General features: G+C 32.9%; 3 protein-coding genes across 3 annotated transcripts; 2 read left to right on the forward strand and 1 right to left on the reverse strand.

Moving 5' to 3' along the window:
• Positions 1-10: 10 nt before the first annotated feature.
• LOC7467652 (GDSL esterase/lipase At5g14450) lies at positions 11-2,049 on the forward strand. Its single transcript, XM_002300026.4, has 5 exons — positions 11-482; positions 591-800; positions 894-1,066; positions 1,137-1,410; positions 1,511-2,049. The coding sequence occupies exons 1-5, from the start codon at positions 233-235 to the stop codon at positions 1,756-1,758; spliced, it is 1,155 nt and encodes a 384-aa protein (XP_002300062.1). The 5' UTR covers positions 11-232; the 3' UTR covers positions 1,759-2,049.
• A 350-nt stretch (positions 2,050-2,399) lies between these two features.
• LOC7487883 (SAGA-associated factor 29 homolog A) lies at positions 2,400-8,651 on the reverse strand. Its single transcript, XM_024586168.2, has 9 exons — positions 8,413-8,651; positions 6,155-6,248; positions 5,876-5,952; positions 4,938-5,047; positions 4,708-4,793; positions 3,670-3,723; positions 3,343-3,496; positions 3,136-3,149; positions 2,400-2,673 (listed from the first exon to the last, which is right to left on the reverse strand). Exons 1-9 carry the CDS (start codon positions 8,528-8,530, stop codon positions 2,571-2,573), a joined length of 810 nt encoding a protein of 269 aa, XP_024441936.1. The 5' UTR covers positions 8,531-8,651; the 3' UTR covers positions 2,400-2,570.
• Positions 8,652-15,343: 6,692 nt separating this feature from the next.
• LOC18095327 (chloroplast envelope quinone oxidoreductase homolog) lies at positions 15,344-19,097 on the forward strand. Its single transcript, XM_006369881.3, has 4 exons — positions 15,344-15,604; positions 16,086-16,227; positions 17,170-17,261; positions 18,187-19,097. The coding sequence occupies exons 1-4, from the start codon at positions 15,539-15,541 to the stop codon at positions 18,874-18,876; spliced, it is 990 nt and encodes a 329-aa protein (XP_006369943.3). The 5' UTR covers positions 15,344-15,538; the 3' UTR covers positions 18,877-19,097.
• Positions 19,098-19,823: the final 726 nt, after the last annotated feature.

Below are 19,823 nucleotides of genomic sequence, written 5' to 3' on the forward strand. Positions count from 1 at the left end.
CTTGCTTGCTAATAAAAACGGTAGGCAGTGATGGTGGATGACAACACCAAAAAGAGCAGGTCTCGTATGTGGAAAACAGGAGTGATCAAGATTAGAGAGAGAGAGAGAGGAAAGTAGATTTTTACTTCAGATCCCAAAAAAAGAAAAAGGAGATATACTTTTGTCCTTACGCCATTGGGTCTCCTTAAAACACTAGAAGTTGTTCCCAGAGAGCCAGAGCGAACAAAGACAAATGGGGTTTTGGAGATCAGTTGTGGCAACTTGGTTTCTTCTTGTGGTTTTGTGGTTTTTGTGTTCTGTTGTAGTTGCTGATCCCGTGCCACGCTGTGAATTCCCTGCAATTTACAACTTTGGTGACTCAAACTCAGACACTGGTGGTATATCAGCTGCATTTGTGCCCATCTCTGCACCATATGGTGAGGCTTTCTTTCACAAACCTGCTGGCAGAGACTCTGATGGCCGCCTGATTATTGACTTTATAGGTAAAGAAAAGAAAAACATCCCAGCAATGCAGCATCACACTTACATTTCTGTCTCACTTTCTTTATTGAGTGTTGTTAATTGGCTCAACTATTTATTTATTTATGCAGCTGAGCGCTTGAAATTACCCTACTTGAGTGCGTACCTGAATTCAATTGGAACAAATTATAGGCATGGTGCAAATTTTGCCACAGGAGGATCAACCATCAGGAGGCAGAATGAGACCATATTTGAGTACGGGATTAGTCCTTTTGCTCTTGATATGCAGATTGTTCAATTTGATCAGTTCAAAGCTAGGACCACTGATCTCTACAATCAAGGTTCCTAATTTGAATCAAAATTCCCTCTCTTTAGACAGCCTATCATTTCATTGATATTGACATGTTTTTCTTTTCTTCATGATGTTTGTTCAGTGAAAAGTACCCCAGATGCAGAAAAACTACCCAGGGCTGAGGAGTTCTCAAAGGCTCTTTACACATTTGATATAGGCCAAAATGATCTTTCTGTTGGTTTTAGAAAGATGAGTTTTGACCAGCTTCGTGCAGCAATGCCAGACATCGTTAACCAGTTGGCATCAGCTGTCCAAGTAAGTAGTGCTGCTGCATATGCTACGATGATTTCTGTTTACCAACATGTTTTTTCACACATTTTTGTAGCATTTATATGAACAAGGAGGGAGGGCATTCTGGATACACAACACAGGTCCAATTGGGTGCTTGCCTGTGAATCTATTCTATGTATCAAACCCAGCTCCTGGTTATCTTGATGAGCATGGCTGTGTCAAGGCTCAAAATGAAATGGCGATCGAGTTTAACAGCAAACTCAAGGAGAGAATTGTCAGATTAAAAGCTGAGCTCCCAGAAGCAGCAATAACATATGTGGATGTCTACTCTGCTAAGTATGGACTTATTAGCAATGCAAAGAACTTAGGTAATTGTTAACATCATTTTTTAACTAGGTTAGACACAGTTCATCAAGCAAACCTCTTGTCAAGATTCACCATTAATGCTGTACGCACTTCAATTTGCAGGATTCGCTGATCCTCTAAAGGTCTGCTGTGGGTATCATGTGAATTTTGACCATATATGGTGTGGAAACAAAGGAAAAGTGAACGATTCTGTAGTCTATGGTGCCTCTTGTAAAGATCCATCAGTCTTCATAAGTTGGGATGGCGTTCACTATTCTCAGGCTGCAAACCAATGGGTTGCTGATCATACACAGAATGGTTCTCTGACAGACCCGCCAATTCCTGTTACTCAAGCATGTCGTCGGATGTGAGTGTAGCAAGCAATAGTCAAAACAAGGGGGTCTTAGTGTTGAAAGTGCCATTAATAGAGTAGCTTGTTGTCAAAACCTAAGGTGCAAGGGTAAGGTTGCCAGTGTCGGTGAGAGAAGTCGATCAAGACCTGGAGAACTTGTATCTCAACTAGAGAGAACAGATGAACAACGGGCAATAAACAAATATTTCCGTACTCCATTAAGTTTCTTCTCATGGATGACTAGTTCAATTATGGACTAGACTCTAGAGTGAATGCTTGATGGTGATATTGAAAGCTTGATTATCTTTAATTACTTTCTATTTCGACAAGGCAGGAGTTTAGCTTGTAATCCTCTGGTTTCAAATCTTTCACGACTCTTCTTGGTTGCCCAGTGAGCTAGGCCCCTCTGCCCTGCCGTTGAACTCTCATTGTATTTATGAAGGAAAAATAAAACAAATTGAATTCATCCACATTCAACACCGTCTCAAGGCAAATTTAGCATGACCAGCCCTAGATCGGACCAGATTCAGAACTGCATTTAACCATTGGCGCTCAATAATTACTCACTTTTAAACCTTCATGGAGCAATCTTGGGTTCCCTAAAATCTAAATGTTCTGTTGCATCAATGACAAATTGACGACCAAAAACAGAGAACGGTGTAAGGAAAAGCCACTTCACTACACAACCAAACAAATAAATATGGTACGTCTCTTTTCAAGGCATTGCCCCTTTAGGTCAAAGAAAGAAGAGAGGTAAGAGGATGCAAGATGCATGGTCTGTATTACACTGCTACACAGGAGCTTTATTTACACACAACTATGAACAAGGACTCATTGACGATGCCCTTCTGGTAAGGGAACCACCTTATAGAAGGGAACAATCCTCTGAGGCAAGGCTCCATCTTCTTCATCGTCATCAAACTCCAGCAAATAACTGTCCAACCAAAACAATAGCAGTTATGAGAGCATGATAAAAATAACATAAATAAGAAGGGCATATCATTTGGAAACCACATGCATAACATATCTTGTTCCAGACTGTACTTCTAAGGGCAAACCATTTACAATCTGCAAAAGTTTTGTTTCTTAAATATGTCAAGATAGACTACCAGATTAACCCTCCTATTTTATTATATATTACCATCTTGGAGATTCTTTGGATAAAACAATTAAGAGAATCTTTGGAATAATCATTGTGTTCATCTATCTAACAAAAAAAAATGAAGAAAAAGAATAAAGAAAACCATCTGCAAAGAAACGAAGAAAAGGAAAGCAGGGAGAAGGGCATGGAATATTGCAATCATTATAGTGTAACATAACGTAAACACCAGAACAATACTGGACAATTTCCAAAATCAGCAAACTAAGGATAGAACATGAGAAAGATATTACTTACTCATCTATCTTCCTCTGAAAAACACAGAATGATTTGTTGATGGCATCCCACAGCATGCACAATACAATTAATTGTCAGTCCAAAGTCAGTCACCAAGCATATTCAAAACTGGGAAACAAAACTACTGAAGAGCAGGATTCCCAAGGAAAATTGCGGTTACTTTAGTTTGGATTCAAATCTATCTAACTAGGTGGATGGAATAGTTACCTTCCGAAGGGGGCTCACAACAGTTGCCTTATAAAGTGCTGTTGTTCCTGGATAGACAGCCAAAACATGTCTCCCAGGAGGAAAATCTGGGGCACTAGAAGGATCATTTCGCTTGGGGAAAGGTATAATACATGACATGGGCAGCTTGTACTTTCTGAAGCAAGTGAAAAAAAAAAAAAACCCATTCATGTGAGTAAACCAGCATACTTGGTTTAGGCATTTCATAGGACAAATCACAAGATACTAATGTACAATCTCTGGGAAAGAAATACTGCGAATAAGAAATTCAGTTCCTGATAATAAGGGTGTATCAAAAGACAAATCAACCTTTGGCCACCACTCTCTTCGTCATCTCCCGGCTCCTCATCAAGTACTTCGAATCTGCACATAAAGTTACTAATTATGGACAGAGTACCAGAAGATTACATATTGAAATAAATGAGCTAGTGGAGTGACATTTGCTTTTAAGATTATGTCCATTTAGCATTTATTTGAAAATAGAAATCATGTATAATATATTTAACCTGATTTAGCATCACAATAACTTGTGAGGGTTTTTGGCTCAAAACAGAAAAAAAAAATGAGGAAAAAGTATACACGTAACTGACTCCGAATAGTTCAGGGTGACGAAGCACGAATAGGGATACAGGGAACGGGCAAGACAAAGTATAGAAACGTGATATGTCAATTCTTGAAATCTTAGGATATGATATGTTACAGATCAATTTTAATATTTATTCCCATTTACTCTATTATTTTTTAGAAGATGTAAGCTATAGCTATTTTTTTAAGAAAAAAGCGAATAAAAATGCATATTCTATTAATGCGCTCGTATTAGTGTGAATACAACTATAACAAGAATGTACAGTCATATTTTTTATTTTCTTCAACAATATTCACCAATTATTATCCATGTAAGCTTTGATTGATATTATAAAATTATAAACTACAATCTTCTCAAAATATTATTTTTTGTGTCCTCAAGTATCCAAAATAATATTCTTTTACTTGTTAATTTTGGACATGTTTGAGAAGTATTCCATACATATCAGGAAGTATTGGGCCAAGTATGGTATCGGATATGGCCTGATAGGAATAGATCAGAGATTTTTAAGTATATGTGCTTCATAGTGGTTGGAGGTGCAATAAAAATATAGTCCATATACATGACAACATTCTTAAATAATAGGCAAGGTAGCTAACATCAAAGAAATACCTATGCATTCACATCTATAAAATTACCATTAAAAATGAATTAATAATATGGTGCACCGAATTATAATAGTCAACAAAACACATCATAAGCGATCCAACTATTACGCAAGGTAATTATTGAAGAATCTCATGTACAACAGCTCAACTTACTCTTTTGTTTCCCTATCAAAATGAATCACTTTTACAACAAACCACTCATCCTTTTCAGCATTATCACCTGTGACCCTAGCTGCTACCTGAATATAGCAACATGTCAATCACTTCTGCGAAACAGAATGAAATGGAACTCTACTTGCAAATTAATTAAAAAAAAAAAACAAAGAATGAAAGAAAGAAAAGGGGATATAAATATATTATGTTCTTTAAAAAGACATGCAAACCTGTTCACCCTTTAGACTAGCACATGCTTCAAGTTGACTTCTTACTGCAGGAGAGAGCCTTGAGATATCTGAATCGGCTTTGATTCTTTTCCTTTTCTGATCATTACCTTCTGCAATTTATTTCACATTTTCTCATGATATATGGAGTTTCTCAAATAACAGTAGCAGCATCTAACTAAAATCAAGATAGAGAAAATGAAATTCATTTTCCTAGGCATAAGTCATCTATTCTACAGTTCAGCCATCCATGTTTGCAAGTCTAAATGCTATCCTGTGTTTAGTATTTATTTAGTTGTATAAGGTCTTGTCTCATGCTCACTTGGTGCAATATATCATAACCAATGAACATGTCAATCTCTAGTTATTGAAAGTCCCAGGTAGTTAGCTGGTAAAATCTTTTGCACAGTACCAGAGACCTAAAGTTATCTTCAGAAAGAATCGTCTTATATTGAGACAAGTGGTTTTGTAGTCAGGCCATTGGACAACACATGCACCAAGGACAGTAGTTAATAATATTCAAAGCTTCTATAAATGAATTAATGTCTTGAGACAAGGGATGTCTTCCAAAAGAACTTCATCCTTGAGGGTGTGAGGTGGTTCCTTGGCAGTGAAATAGCTATATGCTCATTCAAGTTACAATAGATACTCAATACATTCCTGGGGTACTTGATATCTAGCAGCTTGAACACTGATTTCCAATTTTTGGAATTGCACGTAGCCCGTACCAACCTCCTTGTGTTCATACATGTATGCATTTACTGCTGCAGAGTTTACTTTCACTTCAATACAAATGAATGATTTGAGTCCCTAATACATCATGTAGTGATAGACCTTCACTGAAATTTACACATAAGAACTTCCTTACAACATTAAAGCAAACACGAATACTTTCTATATGCACATCTCATATGCAAAACTCAACAGTATGTAGCACACACCTATCCTTCTTCGTTGTTGACCTGGAGGTCCAGATGGTAACAGAGCATCCAATTGAGTCAACAGGGCACTGGAAACACTGCATCCACCGAGAGAGAAAAATATGGTTGGTATAAACTATCAATTACATTCAAAACTAACACGTGTTAGGAGCCAACCACTACAGCATATCATTAACGTGCTACACATTATGAAAGAATTTTATTGAGCAAGCACAAACACTCAGCTTTAGTCAGAAGGGAGAGAGTGGTTAACTTTACTAAAGATTTGTATACATGTACCTTACTTCACTCTCTGAAAGTTCTTTGGCCTGAGTATATAAAGTTTTGAGCTTTGCCAACGAAGTATCACCAGGCTTCTCAACCACCTCAGGAGCTGCATTAAAAAGCAAAAATTCAAAGTTAATAGAACAGTTGAAGAGGAATGCTATAAACACAATTAAATCTTGCAAACAATTATTACCAGTTATTGCTGTGGTTATTCTAGTTCATGGCAAACCAATCAAATTATTTTTTATATAAACCATCCATCACTTGCCACATCTATATAAAAGCACTTTTTGTATGATTTGTTCCATGTAAAATCTTTCATTAATATAAACCAGCAGTAATAGTTAATTAACAATGTGTATTAAATAAAAAAATCCAGAAGCTGTAAAAAAAATTTAATAATTATATCCTAGAGTTTTGTGTAGATTCAATCACTATCTGCTAAGAATGAAAAAGGGGGGAGGAAAAGCTTGACAAGCTAGACTTCGAGAGGAAATTAATGGGATGCACATTTACAACTATACAGAGGATGCAAAGGGGATGAAACTGCAAAAAGAATCATCTGCCACATTACGTTTGCAAGAAAATCTAACATAGAATCATGAGCAGGAAAAAAAAGTCCTCCTTTGATATTCTTTAATATAGCTGCTGAGCTTACCAAAACGATTCTCTAAAATGTAGAAATTTAAACCAGCATGCGTTATTTATGACTGGAAGTGTATATGGTATATTTTATATATATATATATATATATATATATATATATATATATATATATATATATAAAATTGCAAGTTGGAGAAGAAAGCCAATCTTTAAGACATGGTTTTCCAGAGACAGGTTCCACTTTTTCCTATTCATTAGCTTCTGCACTGTGTTGTTAAAATTGCTATATGCGGTTAAGCAACAACAGATCTTGGATGGAAGTTGAAGGCTTAAGACATGGTGTACACTTGAGGAAATAAAACATAGCTTTGAAATATAATAAATCGCTTACATGATAATGATTCATAAAAACATAATAGGAAAAAAGACTGGAAAAATTAATAACTTTAACTTATTAAGTCTATTTAGCATGTCGTTTAGAGCAAGACATGTATCTTTCAAATAAAATGTGCTCCAATTCTTACAAGAAAGATAATGCACAATAGCAAAACATCATACAAGGAAAAATAAATAAATAAACTAATTGGTTCAGCATGCTATGCCATCAACTATGAAAATTCAACAAATATCATCGATTTGATGGCTCATGTTTGAGGTATACATGTTTGCCCAGTTAAGGCACCTTACCTACACTTTAAGAAATGTTGTAGTCTTGGCACTTTATGCCTTGCATCAATAGCATGGTGTAAGGCACAGTTTTAACAAAGATGCTTTTGTGTAGAGCTAACACAAAGATCACTCAATAACAGCTCATATATAATTCTTTTTTTTATTATTATTATTATTTACACGAACAAGCAAAAGATGAGTAGAAAAAATGAAGATCACACCATAACAAGCTTGTTACCTGAGATGCATTAAATCCCATCCAAATCTATAATAACCTCCAAATAAAGCATTACAAGCACATATAACAACATGATGAGGCAAGCATGTATTTTCCTTTTTCCAAAGAAACATATAAAATGACGGATTTTGTTAAGACTCTTTCCCCCACCCCACTTTCTTTACCCAAGCAGCTGGCGATCACAACATTTAAGAAAAAATTCCTAATGATACCAAACATTTTCAATCTTTTAAGCTTTACAAATTACTTAGACATGAGACACGTTCATTTTCTAGTATAACAAATCCCGTGTAAATACCATCTCCACGCCATCAATTTACTACAAACTAACTTCAATCAACTCATGCCATAGCCGTATTAAACTTCAATTACTCATACCATCAAGTTAATTCAATGAGTCATCGCTAAATCTTACCACAGGTTGCATAAAAAATGATCACCAGTAAGCAACCTACGTACTACATTGCATAGATTTGATTACGAATTGAGAAAAACCCAGTTATCATTACATGCAATTCACAAGTATAAAACAAACCCATTAAGCATAACCTCAAATTTAACCCAATCTCAACATGATTCAAGCTAAAAAAAGGAAACAAACCCATTAAGCATAACCTAAAATATAACCCAATCTTAACATAACTCAAGCTAAAAAACGGAACTCTCCCTGGCATCAAAATTTCAATAATCTAACAAAAACCCGTTAATCTATAAGACTGATGATAAAAAAAAATGCAGAATAGAAGAGAAACTTAACTAGCTTGAAGCTTCTTGTGCATTTTGTTAATATCTAAAAGAACGTCCTCTTGCTCTTTCCTTAACCGATCGAGCTCTTTCGAGTTCTCCAAAATTAACCCAATGTCCGATGACGCCATCGTTTTCTTGGAAGAACCAGAATCACAATGCTGTTGTTTATTTTTTCTGTTTCAGAAAGAAGAAAATACAAAAGCTAAAGTTGGAGTTCGATCATGTCTTACGTTGTTGTCAATGAATAGAAAAGAACACGAGGCTGTTGGTTTAGATATTTTCGTAATTTCTCGGAAATTAGTGGATAATAAAGTATTTTACATTATTTTGTGCGGAGGAATCGTGTTATTTAACGATTACGATGAGGATTTGACACGTGGGAGAGAGGATACGATAATTAGAGTGGAGCGGATCTCGACTCCGTAAAATCTTAACAACCTGTGTTCACTTAATCCGAGCCTTTAAAAATAAATGGATGGTTAAGATATTAAAAGCTAATATTTCCTTAATAAGTCGTTGAGATTTAATATGATTATTTCCCAAGTGCCTCTAAATAATTTATTTAGGATTTTTTTTAATCTTCTTTTTTTTTTTCAAGATTTTCTAACATAAAATTCAAAGTGTATATTAAGGTAAGTATAAACATAAAATGACTTAATATTGTTGATTTATTAAGAAAACATTAGTTGTTAAAATGTTCAATAATTAATTTTAATTGAAACACAAATTGATTCAAGAATATTTAATAAAAACAAAACTTTATATTTCAAAAATGCTTTTAAAAAAAATTAATATTTTTTATATGATGTTCAGATGAACCTCTTTAGAAGAATTTCTTGGAAACTTAATATTCATATTTCAAACATTTTAAAATCCTAATTTTTCAAATTGAATGACAAGTATTAATAAAAGCTAAAATTTCTTAGAAAAATATTTCTCATCCAAACTTTATAGTACTTACCGGAACAATGTAATGATGGTTTTTTCTTCCCATAAAAAAATCATGTAAACTAGCTATTAGAGGTGGTGAGATCTTTTCACAAGGTTTATTGATCATTATTAAATTGAATGAAAATAACTCAGTCTTTATCTATTTTTAAAACATAGCGAAATGACTCAATTACACTTTAAAGCAAAGATTTAAAATTGGCATTGATGGGTTTGTTTGTATTTTTATATTGTTTTTTTTTTGTTATTATTAGATTGACTTAAAGACAGCTTGGCATTTGAATAAATATAAAATATAATTAAAAAAAATAGTTGCCACATGCAATGCACTTGTCAGCATGTGGGGGACGCCCACTTCCTTTGAGCAGTGCATGTGACGCCTCTCAATTGTTAAAATCTCATTTATATTGTGTCGTTGAAAGCGTCACGTCATCCTCTTCCATTTGGGATGATGTTGGTGCGATGGTGCGACGCTGGTAACACTTTTTTTTCCCTCTCATCCCTTTGAAATTCGTGTTAGTCATGCAAAATTTCAGAGTGGCCCCTTTATTTGTTAAAATTTCAACTTCAGTGCTTATTTTTTTTATTTTTAAATTTTGTTTTTGGCTCTTTTATAAAGTTTTAATTAGTTTTCAATTGCATCCTTTATTCCTTATTTGTGATATGTTATTTTTTTTCAATTTGATCCTCATTCTTTTTTATTTTTTTAATCCTTTTGTTAAATTGACTTTTCTTTTTAATTTCATCATTTAATAAAAAATTATAGTTGTTCTTTAATCTTTTTTTTTTGTTTCAATTTTGATCTTCATTATTTAAATTGTCCTTTTTTAAAATTACTTTTTATTTTCAATTACACCTTTCAATAAAAGATTTGTAGTTGTCCTCTAATTTATTTTTTATTTCAATCTTGATCCTTATTCTTTTAATTATTATTTTTTAAATTAATTTTTCTTTTCAATTTCAGTTTTCAATCAAAAAAATTTAGTTGTCCACTATTTTCATGTTGATCATCAGTTTTTTAATTGCTATTTTTATTGTTTTGGGTCCTTTTATATAAATTTTTTTTCAATTTTATCATTCAACATTTAATAGTTAAATTTCATCATTCAATCAAAAAATTTAATTGTCCACTATTTCCATATTGATCATTAGTCTCTTAATTGCTATTTTATTATTTTGGATCCTTTTTTATAGTTTTTATCTTTCAATTTCATCCTTCAACATTTGATAGTTCAATTTTATCTTTCAATCAAAAAAATTTAGTTGTCTTCTAATTTATTTTTTATCTCAATGTTGATCCTCATTCTTTTGATTGCTATTTTTTAGGATCTTTTTGTATGTTTTTTTTCTTCAATTTCATATTTCAACAATTGATTGGTTGTGGATTATGCTTCGTGTTTTTTTCAAGTGGGATGCTTTTGGTCTAATGACCCGGGTTATAGGTTTGGAAAGTTAACATAGGTTGACATTATTTTTTATTTTTTTACTTATTTTTTTTATTTCATCATTAAACATTGTATTTTTTTTTAAAAAAAAGAGTTTTATGATTTTCTTCTTTATCGGGATATCTTAATCTCATGACCTTAGTCGTTGATTTGACAAATTAACCTAAGTTGGCGCGGCATTTTTTATAGGATCTTTTAAAAAAAAAGAAATTCTAATATTTTTTCAAACATTTGTTTACTAAAAAATAATAATAATTCGACTTTGCAGTGTAGCATGGGTCAACGTATAGTGATGACTATGACTCTAATTTCTTTTGACATAAAATCTCTTTAAAATGTAAAACTTGACACTTATAAACTCAAAGTAATTTGAAAACCTAACCAAAACACTATTTTCAAGCACTATTTTCTTTTCCTCATTTGTTCTAATCCAAAACTTTGCAAACCCCAAAGTAATTATTTTCTTTGAAAATCTAGGCCTTCAAGTTGTAGATTTTTTTTCTTCATTTTCTTCCTAACCTTAAACTTTAAAAACACGAAATTAAGAATTGTCTATAATAAAAGTAACCCTCAACAACTAAATGGATGACAAGCATGAGCCTAGTAGTGAAAGGAAAATAAATTGTGTTGAAAGACAATTTTAGTAAGATTATATATCCAAATTAGAATCTAATCATGTTTATAAATTATAATTTTAATAATTATATATATATATATATATATATATATAATACTTAAATTATGAATTATTTTTATAGTTTTGTAAATTTCCATTGAACCATACAAAAGACCTATGCATCCATTGGATTTTCGTGTTTTACTTTCTTTTCACATTAAACCCATAAAAGAACAAACATACAATTAGAAAGTTATGAAAATTCTTGACCATTATTCTAGCATCTTGAAAGGTGAGATACTAGCTTGAAAGATGGTATTAGTCCGTGGCCACTATAAAATTATGGAAATGAAAAGAAGAAGAAAAGGGAGAAAAAAAAAGAATTCAATAGAAAATATCCTACCCCTTGTTATGAATTTTTATAATAGATTCAACGTATTTCTGATACATTACAAGTTTATATATAGGCTTATCCTAGTACAAATGGAAACAATATAGAAAAAAATATATTTTAAACTAGAGCAAGGAAAATACAAAATATAAAAGTATATATCCTTATATGGTTATAAAGTCTTTTAGGCTTTCTCATTAATATTGGGCTTTAATAAGCGTTGTAAATTTTTTACGGGTGGAGGCACACATCCAACTTGGATTGATGTTGTTATAGGATTAAATTGAGGTAAGATTTTTTTTTTCTTCTCTTTTTCATGTATTTTTAATCATACTTGTTCTCTATTTTATTTTAAAATTTTTCTGTTCTTAATAATTGTGTGAATGTTGTTGTAGGATTTTTTTTTCATGTGAGATCAATTTTGTTGGATTTTAGTTGTTTTTTTTCAATTTTATTTTCAATTTCAATTAAATTAATTTATTTGTTGTTGGATTATGAGTTCTGGAATAGGTTTTCTAGGTTAGGTGGAAATGTTTTTTAGTTGATTTATTTATTTGTTGTTGTTGTGTATTTTTTTTAGTATTATTATTGAGTATTACTATTGAGTGTTGATTTATATTAATTTAATTATTTTCTACTTTTGTTAAATAGATTTTTTTAAAAATATTTTTTAATAATTATTGACGGTATTATTGACATATTAAGTTCGTCGGTATATTCCAGAGAGTTGGAAAAATATTACTACAAATATCATTATTTAATCACTAACAGAATTGCATATGGTATTTCTATCGATTACATGGAAAAATTCTCGAGGGAAATACCAACAGAATGAAGCAGGTAAATTTTTTTGGCGTATTTTTATCGTCAGTAAATCTATCGGTAATTTTACTATCGACAGACTCACTGACATATCAAAAATTATCGATGGAGTATTTTTATCCATGAGCTCGTCAATAAATTTATTATCGACAAAATAAGAGTATAAATACCAACAGAAAATTCCGTCGGTAAATCTAAAAATTCTGCTAGAGTAATATGAAAATTGACTACCATTGTGACATGCTAATCTCATGAATAATGTCAAAGGCATAGTGATATTGGAAGAAAAATATCTTATAAGAAATATATTGTACCTTAATACTGATAAAGTAACTCAAATGACCCAAGTTTTGAATAAAAAATTATATGCTAAGATGAGTAATTAGATGAGTCATAAAATAATGATCATTACATGTGATAAGGATATCTTCAATATAAAACAAAATATAAATGCATATGGTCAAGGATTTGTATATTAAAATGGAATGTCTATTTGATACCCATAAAAGTCAAGACATAAAAAGAATTGGTTGTGCCGATTGAACAATGCACATGGTGTCTGTTTAAGCCTATTATAAAAGAGCTATAAAATTTGCATATATAAGGAAAAAAGATAAGGATAAAAAAAACTTGAATGTTGTTGTATTTAAACATCAATATCAAGAAAACTATTAAGAAATGCATTATGAACATCCAACTAAAAAATAGACTAGCCTTGGGAAGTAGCAATAACTAAAATTATCTGAATTGTAGCCGGTTTGATAACTGGATTGAGGATCTCGTCAAAGTAAATACCTTTATGTTAATTATACCCTTAAGCTACTAATTGAATCTTATAACATTCAATAGACTCATTGATTTTCCATTTAATCATGTACATCCATTTTCAGCTTACAACATCTATAGAGAGATTAAAAAAAAAACAACTAAAGACTAGGTGTGTTTATGGACCAACATATCAAATTTTATAGCTATAATTGAATTCCATTTAGGATGTTATTTATCCTTAGTATAACAATTAAGTTTGGATAAAAAGTGTAAAACAATCATGGTTAAGAGAAGATGCAGGACATGATAGTGTTTATGATGACATTAATATAAGGTCATAACATGAGTATGAATAAGAATATATTGTGGGATATTCAAAGGAGAAGATGACTTAAAGGAATTACTATCCATGATAACATTAAGACCAAAAGTATTAGGAAAAAACCTAGAAGTGGATGAATGATGAGAGACAATACGAGACTATATTAAAGTTAGAGAATAAGAACCAGATAGAAAGAGAGAAAAAAGCCAAATATGAAGTAACACTTGGAGTCCTACAACTAGGATATGAAGGGGAAAGGGGTAAGGTAAAGGACAACACAGAAAAAAAAGGTAATAAGGTAGACAAAATAATGTTAATACATAGAGAATTGATATTAGAAGGATAAAAAGATAAGAACTATAATGATGGAGATAAAACTAATGAAGTGGACTTGGTATAAGGAAATAGAAACTCATGGAATGTACAATGATGGACAATGTAGACACCATGAGTAGAGATATCAATGCAATGGTATCCTAGATGATTTGAATTATAATCAAGGAAGACAAACGAGGTATGGTGAAAATCAAGTTTATATTTATTGTATCGATGTAAAATAAAAAAGTATAAGGAACCGAAAACCTTTAAAACTGCATGGTCATGTTATCATTTGAAAAGTTTAGAAAAAAAAGATTAATATTGAAGAATTGGTATTGGTATTTAGTTGATAAGAGAAAATAAAAGTTTCAAAGACAAGGATAAATTTTTTATAAAAGAGAAGTATGTCTAAGTAAAGGGAGGTCAATTTCAGTAACAATATCGGTGACAACATTCCACGAACCTATTATGCTCGTATGTATAAGGATAAATAATATAATGTGCAATGCTTATAATTTTAAAATATAAAATTAGTTTTTAAAACTCGTCTCTTGGTGACTTTAAAATTATTTTATATGAGTTCGATACTAATTTTCAACTAACTTTTAAAACTAGATAAAAACATCATAAGTCTTGAATTTATTGCGCAAAGGAAAAAAACCATACGTATTTGAAAAAATTATCAATAATAATAACAAAATACTTATATCTATTCATTGAACAAGATAGTAAGGGATTTATAAAATCAATATAAGCTAAGTCTAACAGAGCTAAACCAATATACTTCGATAAACCTAAATGAGATTGACTAGACTTGTTTAAAGGGAAAGCTATTTAATTAAAATGATAATTACTCGAGGAAAAATCAGAATAGCCTTATTAGAGAGAATTTAATGCAAGATACGAGAATATGGATGACCAAACCATTGATGCCAAACTCCATGACAAAGTTTATGATAGATAACACTTGAGGACTATAGTTAGAGGGTTGGTATTAAAATAGGTACAAACTATTTTTAATTGTTCTAGATATAAGAATAACTTTAAAAAATAAGATGAAAGTGATTATGAAATTTAAAGAAAATATTATTATCTAAAGCAAATTATTTTATAGAAAAAAAGAATTTCATAATTAGAGGCATGTGAGGTTAAATTATTATTATTATTATTGTTCCTTTTAAAATAAAATGATATAAATTATGTTCACACGAAACAAAACAGGCATAAATTTAAATTTCTAGGGGCATAGTTTCTTATAACCGACTTATATTTAGTCGTTTCCATTAATACAAAAAAAAAGATACCAAAAGTTTGTCATTTCCCGTTTGGTAGACATGTGGAACACAGTAGGCCTCTCTTATCTCTCTTTTAAGTTTAACCGTGAAGCCACCACCTCCTCTCCTGCCAGTTCCTATTACGCTCCACTTCTTTTTTCTTCTCTTCTTTCCGTGCCCAGTTTTTTTTCCTTCTGTTTCTCTGATAACAACGGCGTCGCTTCTACTGGATATGGCAGGGAAGCTGATGCATGCCGTTCAGTATAGCACCTATGGAGGAGGCGCCGCTGGTTTAAAGGTTAATTGTTTTTTTAACCAAATCTTGTTAGCGTAATTATATGTCCCTTTTCTTTTCTTTGATCACCATTTAGTTAGTTAGTAATTGTTGAAACATGGAGATGAATTATAGATTGTTGCCCCCATTTCTTTTTGTTTCTAAATTAAATAATAATAATGATGGTGGTGGCGGAGGAGGAGAAGGATTGGATGTGATGTGAGTTTTGCTTTAATTTTTGATAAAATAGTTAAATAATAAAGGTGTTTGAAAGTGTGAAATGGTTATTTTTAAAATATTTCTTTTAAAAATATGTTAAAATTATTTTTTTTAAAATTATTTTTAATATCAATTTATTAAAATAATCTACAAATATAAAACAATAATTTTAAATATAATTTTTTTTAATCAATTTGAACCGCAATCCGAAACAGGCACGAAAAAGAGGCATTGATGCACCTACTGTGAGTTATTGCTATTATATAAATAGTTTTGCTTGTTGCAGCATGTTGAGGTTCCAGTCCCTAGTGCCAAGGGAGACGAGGTTTTGCTCAAGTTAGAAGCAACTAGTCTAAACCCAGTCGACTGGAAGATGCAGAAAGGGATGCTGCGCCCCCTACTCCCTCGGAGATTCCCTTACATACCCGGTGATTCACTTCTTTCTTTATGTGGACTTTGATTTTTATATGTAATCTGACTCAGACACTATCTTACTGCTTGTTAAGGCTTTTGATTGCACATAAATTCCGCCATATAGCCTAATCCACAGGGAAATTGTTCTTTGTAATGTTAGTTGATTGCATGATTTTCTTCTTTTAGGTGCTTAATCATTATTTTGATTTGGATTTAAGTTTGTAACGGTGTGGTGTTGCATCTAAGAAACTTTGGAAACGGGTTTGGTGTTACTGTGGACCATCTCAAAAGAATCGTTTCCATATAAATATTAAATATTAGTTGTCAATATTTAATATTAAATATTAGTTGCCAATTTGATACTTTTATGTTCCTTTGTTTAGCTTTCAGAATGCGGAACTTGGAAACTGGCATACCTTTGTCATTTTTTTTATGGTATATGACAATGCAAAAGCAATAATCTTTACTTACCATTTCAAACGTTTGACTTCAGTTCAGTGGTGTCAAAGTTTTGGGAATTCGTGTTGGGGTGCTGTTTGGCAGGAGGTTTCCTTTCCATGGTTACTCTGTCAGTTCCAGTGGCTTGTGGGTTCTTTACTTGGTCTCGTTTAAGCAATGTAAAAGCTTAAAAAGAGGGTTCCTTGTTAAGATTAGATGGTTGTTGCAGTCACTGCTCTAGGACTTGCACCATACTCTCTGTTCAATGAACTGCCCCATATGTCAACAAAGATCTACAATTTTTAAAACAAGATACAAATGGAGAAACAACTGATCTAAACTTTATTTCCAGCACCCTTCTGAAAGATAGCTTGTAATCCATGTGGTTAACATTCTATCAATCTCATGCTGATATATTAATTTCATAGTTTTAGCAATACTGTGTGTTTGCCAAGCACGCATTCACACACACACACACAGCATTCACTTTTTGGCTGAAGAAACCTTTGTCGCAACAGGCACTGATGTGGCAGGAGAGGTTGTAGAGGTTGGACCAGGAGTAACAAATTTCAAAACTGGTGACAAAGTTGTAGCTATTCTAAGCCACCTTGTAAGTGCTCATTCAATATTTTGGTGTTCTTTATTTCCTTATCTTCGTAATATTTCAAATGATTTACATTGGTGAGGCGACCTCTAGATTATCTTTTTTTGGTTTAATGGCTATGTACACAATTGGGGTCAACCTTACCCTCACTTGCGCCTTAAATAATGTCATATCAAATAAGCCAGCTTGCATCAACACGGCCTGAAGGTTACACGACATGGATGACTGGTTATAAGCTAAAAAATCAACATGAAAGGGGGATGGGGGTGATTTGAAGAGTGAGATAATAAAATTGTTGCGTTCATCATATTAGATAAAGCACAAGAAGAAAATTGTTTTCAGGTATTGACAGAGGTATGAGTCAATAACAAGTGCGAATAATTTATAGCTAAATCTGTCTATTGTGTGAACAGCCAACCTTCATGCCCTCAATAACTTTCATGAAAGTGAACGGTGAAATACAACTTTCATAAAGGACTACTTGTTGTTTCTCTTCTCCATAGGCAACTTAGTTTCCTCCCCTAAAAAGTAAAATCAGATAACTCTGTTTTGGACATTTGCTCAGCTTTAATGAAACACAAAAGCGATACCTTAATGTCGTCATTGTAGCTACCCTTTTTGGAAAGAAAACAGGTCAAAGCCCTTGATGCTTATGAATTTTTTTTACTAGTTTGTAGTATTGCCAACTTGAGGCGCATTATAGAGGTTAGTTTGCTTAGATGCCTTGCTCATGGATCTTGTATACTATTAAGTGTTACATAGGAGTTTGGACCTGGGACTTGGCACATGCTATCTACTTCGTTGTACACATATGAAAAGTGCATTTTAGCATTTGGCAATCTTATGTGTATGGAGGAATTTTACCATTGGTCTCTGAATTTTGTTTCGTTCTTTTTCTTTGATTAATTGTTGTGTGTTCTACAAACAACAGAGCGGAGGTGGACTAGCTGAATTTGTAGTGGCTAAGAAGAGCTTGCCAGTTGCAAGGCCACCTGAAGTTTCAGCAGCTGAAGGTGCAGGCTTGCCTGTTGCTGGGCTCACAGCTCACCAGGCTCTCACTCAATCTGCTGGGGTCAAGCTTGATGGAAGTGGTAACCAGAAAAATATTCTGATCACTGCTGCCTCAGGTGGTGTAGGTCACTATGCAGTTCAGCTTGCAAAGCTTGGAAACACTCATGTGACTGCCACTTGTGGGGCTCGTAACATCGAATTTGTGAAGAGCTTAGGTGCTGATGAGGTTCTGGATTACAAAACCCCAGAAGGAGCAGCTCTGAAGAGCCCATCTGGTAAGAAATATGATGCTGTGATCCACTGCGCTGCTGGCGTTCCTTGGAGCACTTTTGAGCCAAATCTGAGTGCAAATGGGAAGGTTATAGATATCACTCCTGGCCCCAGTGCCTTCATGACTTTTGCTTTTAAGAAACTTACCTTCTCCAAGAAGCAGCTGGTGCCGCTGCTTTTGATTCCCAATGGTGAGAACCTGAATTATCTTGTTAATCTGGTAAAGGAAGGGAAGCTTAAAACAGTCATCGACTCAAAGCATCCATTAAGCAGGGCTGAAGATGCTTGGGCAAAGAGTATCGACAGTCATGCTACTGGGAAGATCATTGTGGAGCCGTGAATGAAAATAATGTGCTTGAATTGCTAAAATTTCTGCAACTGTGAGGTCTTTCCTGTACAATGTGGATCCGATGGCATACACAGCTGATGAGGCATTGTATGATGCGTGATCTTGCACACCAATTTCTTTTGACTGGATGTTTCCCTAAATGATAGGGTTTGGGTTGAGTTTATTAACTATTGATTATGTTTGTTCTTCAATATCAGATGCTTCTTTTTTCATTTTGGTGTTATTTTATTTAATGACGTGAGACTCACCCATATGGGCCAATTCTAGGTATATTTTGTCGTCTAGGGAATTGATGTCCTATGTTGCAGGGGACATTTCCACTAACTATAACTATGAAAAGCTAAATACGACAAAAAGGTGATCACTTAGGTTTTTTTTTTTTATTTCTTTTTATTTGGAGACCTGATGATGAGAGAGAAAGCCTGAAGAGATTTTTGAGAGAGAATTGGGCTAACGGAGCTATAACTCTGCCACCCACTGTTGTTAAGAGAAATCATTGTTGGTATTTTACTGGAAAAACTGATTTCGAGGCAGCTATATTCGTCGGGTTGGTGCTCCTCCAGTCACCGTTAGATCTGCACCATATTGCTTAGAGAGGTTCACTTGGGTATCCTCTTTGTTCTTAACGGTGGAGATCAGATTTGCACAACTTTGGAATTGGATGACCAAACCATTGATGCCAAACTCCATGGCAAAGTTTATGATAGATAACACTTGAGAACTATAGTTGGAGGGTTGGTATTGAAGTAGGTACAAACCATTTTTAATTGTTCTGGACATAAGAATAACTTTAAAAAATAAGATGAAAGTGATTATGAAATTTAAAGAAAACATTATTATCTAAAGCAAATTACCTTATAGAAAAAAAGAATTTCATGATTAGAGGCATGTGAGGTTAAATTATTATTATTATTATTATTTTGTTTAAAAAAAATGGT

The sequence above is a fragment of the Populus trichocarpa genome, chromosome 1, assembly GCF_000002775.5.
Source record: "Populus trichocarpa isolate Nisqually-1 chromosome 1, P.trichocarpa_v4.1, whole genome shotgun sequence".
In the NCBI taxonomy this organism is placed as follows: domain Eukaryota; kingdom Viridiplantae; phylum Streptophyta; class Magnoliopsida; order Malpighiales; family Salicaceae; genus Populus; species Populus trichocarpa.